Source organism: Perca fluviatilis, chromosome 14 (genome assembly GCF_010015445.1).
Source record: "Perca fluviatilis chromosome 14, GENO_Pfluv_1.0, whole genome shotgun sequence".
Taxonomy (NCBI): domain Eukaryota; kingdom Metazoa; phylum Chordata; class Actinopteri; order Perciformes; family Percidae; genus Perca; species Perca fluviatilis.
This window is the reverse complement of record NC_053125.1, coordinates 27,813,992-27,818,991: the sequence shown is the minus strand read 5'-3', so window position 1 is coordinate 27,818,991 and position 5,000 is coordinate 27,813,992. Positions and strand designations below refer to the sequence as shown.

General features: G+C 46.3%; 1 protein-coding gene across 1 annotated transcript in view; it reads right to left on the bottom strand.

Moving 5' to 3' along the window:
* The window catches only part of LOC120572571 (F-box/WD repeat-containing protein 7-like), a 30,380-nt gene that overhangs the window by 17,266 nt on the left and 8,114 nt on the right, over positions 1 to 5,000 (bottom strand). The window contains exon 5 of the mRNA XM_039821894.1: positions 1,387 to 1,603. Within this exon, the coding sequence (XP_039677828.1) occupies positions 1,387 to 1,603 (217 nt within the window). The remainder of the gene's footprint in view (positions 1 to 1,386; positions 1,604 to 5,000) is intronic.

Sequence of the window (5,000 nt, the reverse complement as noted above, 5' to 3'; positions counted from 1 at the left end):
CTGTATGGTGTGTGGTGTGTATGAGTGTGTGTTTGTGTGTCTGTGTGGTGTGTGTATGTCTGTGGTGGTATTGTGTGTCAGTAGTGTTAGTGTGTGGTGTATGTGTGTGTGTCTGTATTGTGTGTATTGTTGTGTGTGGTGTATTAGTGATGGTGTGGTGGTGTGTATGTGGTGTGTGTGGTATGTGTGTGTGTGTGGTGTGTGTATGTGTGTCTGTGTGGTGTGTGTGTGTGGTGTGTGTGTCTGTGTGTGTATGTGTGTGTCTGTGTGGTGCGTGTATGTATGTCTGTCTCTGTGTGTGTGTGTGTGTCTGTGTGTGGTCTGTCTGTGTGTGTGTGTGTGTGTCTGTGTGGTGCGTGTGTGTGTGTGTGTCTGTCTCGGTGTATGTGTCTGTGTGTGTGTGTGTGCGTCTGTGTGGTGCATGTGTCTGTGTGGGCGTGTGTGGTTGTTATGGAGTGTGTGTGTGTGTCTGTCTGTGTGTGGTCTGTCTGTGTGTGTGTGTGTGTCTGTGTGGTGCGTGTGTGTGTGTGTCTGTCTCTGTGTGTGTGTGTGTGTGTCTGTGTGTGGTCTGTCTGTCTGTGTGTGTGTGTGTGTGTGTGTGTGTGTGTGTGTCGGTGAGTGGCGTGTGTGGTGCGTGTGTGTGTGTGTGTGTGTCTGTCTCTGTGTATGTGTCTGTGTGTGTGTGTATGTGTGTGTCTGTGTGGTGCATGTGTCTGTGTGGTGCGTGCGTGTGTGTGTGTGTGTGTGTGTGTGTGTGTATGTGTGTCTGTGTGTGTATGTGTGTGTGTCTGTGTGTGGTCTGTCTGTCTGTGTGTGTGTGTGTGTGTGTGTGTGTGTGTGTGTGAGTGGGGGGTGTGTGTGTGGTGTGTGTGTGTGTGTGTGTCTGTCTCTGTGTATGTGTCTGTGTGTGTGTGTATGTGTGTGTCTGTGTGGTGCATGTGTCTGTGTGGTGCGTGTGTGTGTGTGTGTGTGTGTCTGTGTGTGTGTGTGTGTGTGTATGTATATGTGTGTAAAGTGGGTAGAAGAGAAATAAAGAAAGAGGAAGCAGACCATGCAACCGGAGCAGAGCTGGTGGAATAAGTTTAAGTTTTGTAGCTACACAGTGTGTGCGGTGTCCGAAATAAACCCCAGACCGAAAGCCAAGTTCATTCATTTGCTCACCAGAAACAGGATATTAACCCATTTCATGTTATAACGTAGAGCCTGGAGGTAACGAGTCTCCCCTGGTTTTCTTTCTTCACATTTTAACAGCTTATTTACGTGCGCTGATGACCTCATCTGTTGACATTTCCGAATGCCTTCCTGCAGTTGCTTAATAAAAGCTTTCCACACAAAAACGTAGCCTACATGTGTCATTAGTATGAGAAAAGAAAATTAGATTTTAACTGTGTCAGGCTCGTACACAGATTGCTTAATGCCTTGATGTCGGACGCCAGCGGGGGAGTCAGTGCGGCTGCTGTACGTACCATGGGCTCTGCCGTGTCCCCCTTCCTCCAGTTGTTCTCGATGCGGTGTTGTCTGATGTAGGCCGACTTCCACGGACTGACCGCCACGCCCGGACGCTCGCACTTCCTGCGACGCGCCAACGCGTACTCTGACACACCTGGGGAGAGGATGAGAGACAGATTTGATAATTGATTAGTCTTCTGAGTCATATTTTAAAAGGTCCCATGACATGGTGCTCTTTGGATGCTTTTATATAGACCTTAGTGGTCCCCTAATACTGTATCTGAAGTCTCTTTTATATAGACCTTAGTGGTCCTCTAATACTGTATCTGAAGTCTCTTTTATATAGACCTTAGTGGTCCCCTAATACTGTATCTGAAGTCTCTTTTATATAGACCTTAGTGGTCCCCTAATACTGTATCTGAAGTCTCTTTTATATAGACCTTAGTGGTCCCCTAATACTGTATCTGAAGTCTCTTTTATATAGACCTTAGTGGTCCCCTAATACTGTATCTGAAGTCTCTTTTATATAGACCTTAGTGGTCCCCTAATACTGTATCTGAAGTCTCTTTTATATAGACCTTAGTGGTCCCCTAATACTGTATCTGAAGTCTCTTTTATATAGACCTTAGTGGTCCCCTAATACTGTATCTGAAGTCTCTTTTATATAGGCCTTAGTGGTCCCCTAATACTGTATCTGAAGTCTCTTTTATATAGACCTTAGTGGTCCCTAATACTGTATCTGAAGTCTCTTTTATATAGACCTTAGTGGTCCCCTAATACTGTATCTGAAGTCTCTTTTATATAGACCTTAGTGGTCCCCTAATACTGTATCTGAAGTCTCTTTTATATAGACCTTAGTGGTCCTCTAATCCTGTATCTGAAGTCTCTTTTATATAGACCTTAGTGGTCCCCTAATACTGTATCTGAAGTCTCTTTTATATAGGCCTTAGTGGTCCCTAATACTGTATCTGAAGTCTCTTTTATATAGACCTTAGTGGTCCCCTAATACTGTATCTGAAGTCTCTTTTATATAGACCTTAGTGGTCCCCTAATACTGTATCTGAAGTCTCTTTTATATAGACCTTAGTGGTCCCCTAATACTGTATTTGAAGTCTCTTTCCCGAAATTCAGCCTTGGTGCAGAATTACAGCCACTAGAGCCAGTCCCACAATGAGCTTTCCTTAGTATGTACCATTTCTGTGTCTGAAGCTATTGAGGAGGAGAGAGGGGCAAGGTGGAGGGTGTGGCCTTGACCAACTGCCACTTTGCTCGTTTGAAAGCCATGATGTCTCTCTCTCATGGGTGGGCCAAATTCTCTGGGCGGGCAAAGCAGAGAAAGGGGAGGTAACCTTGCTCCTTATGACCTCATAAGGAGAAGATTCCAGGTCGGCCCATCTGAGCTTTCATTTTCTCAAAGGCAGAGCAGGATACCCAGGGCTCGGTTTACACCTATCACCATTTCTAGCCACTGGGGGACCATAGGCAGGCTGGGGGAACTCATATTAATGTTTTAAAAAAACCTCATAAAGTGACATTTTCATGCCATGGGACCTTTAAAAAGTCAACAATTCACCGGTTATTTCTTTCCAAACGTGAGTCTTTTCTGGTTTTGTTCGGGTGCATTCACACCTAGCTCGTTTGGACCGGTTGTTTTGTAAAACCGGGACATTGCACCACCAGGTTCTGTGAACACACTCCGATGCGGGGGCAAAACAAGCGGGCCGAGCTCGCCTAAAGAGGGCGGTCTCGGCCCGTCTCCACTTGAACTCTGAACATTTTTTTTTTTTTTTTACAGTTAGTCTGGATTAACAGAAGCACATTTGTAGGATAAAGAGTTAAGATCCAATGTCAGAAAATGAAAAAGCCTGTTACGATGTGTTTCCGTTATCAAACTGTTCGCTTCTGGAAACGACAAACTTCCAACTGTCGAACTTCTGCGGGGTGCAAATGTTCCACCAAAACAAGTTCCTTCCCCGAGACTATTCAGCAGAGCCACCGTCGCTGCGTATCGGAGCTTAGTCGCCGCCCAAGACGAGTGCGATTGGTTCACAGAAATGCAAACAACCCAGAGAGCTTTTTTTCCCCTCTTATCCCAGAATGCACCTGCTGTGTAGCCAGACCTTACTCCCACAGCGCTGCGGAGAAAGAGCTGTCGTCAGATCAACCTTACCAATCAGAAGCAACAGCATCTGAAAAGTCCCATCTATATCTTTGCTGCAATTTGCAAACACAGCCCTTACCCATCTCTGACAATGTTCGTTTATATCAATAACACAGAGATGACCCCACCCTCCTCCCCCCTAGGTTCTCGCTGAGTGCTAAGCTAATGCAAACACTGCTCCCACCGGTGTGACAGAGGGCGAGCGCTAATACAAATTAGCTTTATTTATGAAGCTGGTGGGGCTGCAGTCAACGCTGGCTTCATTAGTATGGCTGTGGCGAGGTGCTAACGCTAGGTAGGCTCATTGGTATGGCTGCGGAGTGCTGGCAATGAATCTCGGCTGACTGGCAGAACGCCCAGAGGCAGGAGAACACGCACAGCACAGCACGCACGCACACACACACACACACACACACACACACACACACACACACACACACACTGCATTGCGCTGAATGAAGGAGTGACTGACTGACTGTGTGTGTAGCTGTATTTGCATGTTACACACTCAGGTTAGGAAGCACCGTACATCCAGTAAACTCCAGCCTTCTGTTTGTACACAGCACACACACACACACACACACACACACACACACACACACACACACACACACACACACACACACACACACACACACACACACACACACACACACACAGCGTTTCACTACCTTTGTGGGGACCCGTCATTGACATAATGCATTCCCTAGCCCCTTACCCTAACCTTAACCATCATAACTAAATGCCTAACCTTAACCCTTACCCTAACCTTAACCATCACAACTAAATGCCTAACCTTAACCCTTACCCTCACTCTAACCATAACCTAATTCTATCCCTAATCCTAAAACCAAGTCTTAACCCTCAAACAGCCCTTTAACCTTGTGGGGTCCAGCATTTTGGCCCCACAAAGCTGTCGGGACCCCACAAGTATACTGGACTCCCGGTCTTTGGACCCCACAAATATAGTTAAACAAGAACGCATGCACACACACACACTGCATTGCACTAAATGAAGGAGTGACTGGCTGTGTGTGTGTGTGTAAGCTGTATTTGCATGTTACACACTCAGGTTAGGAAGCACTGTACATCCAGTAGACTCCGGCCTTCTGTTTGTATCCTGCTTTTAATATTCCCCCTGTTGAAAACACACACAACCTACAGTACCGAGTCCCTGCTCAGGCACTGTGTGATGAACTCTCACGGTCACAACAGAAAACACGCCTGTTTCTCCCCCCCTCCCCTATTTTATACGTGTTGGGAGGCGATTCATCAAGCAAATGTCACGAGTGTGTAATCGTAGAATACACACTTCATGTCGTTGAACCCATCAAGGACTGAAGCTGCCAAAATCAGAGATTACTGACTTACTTTTGTATCTATGTCAGTG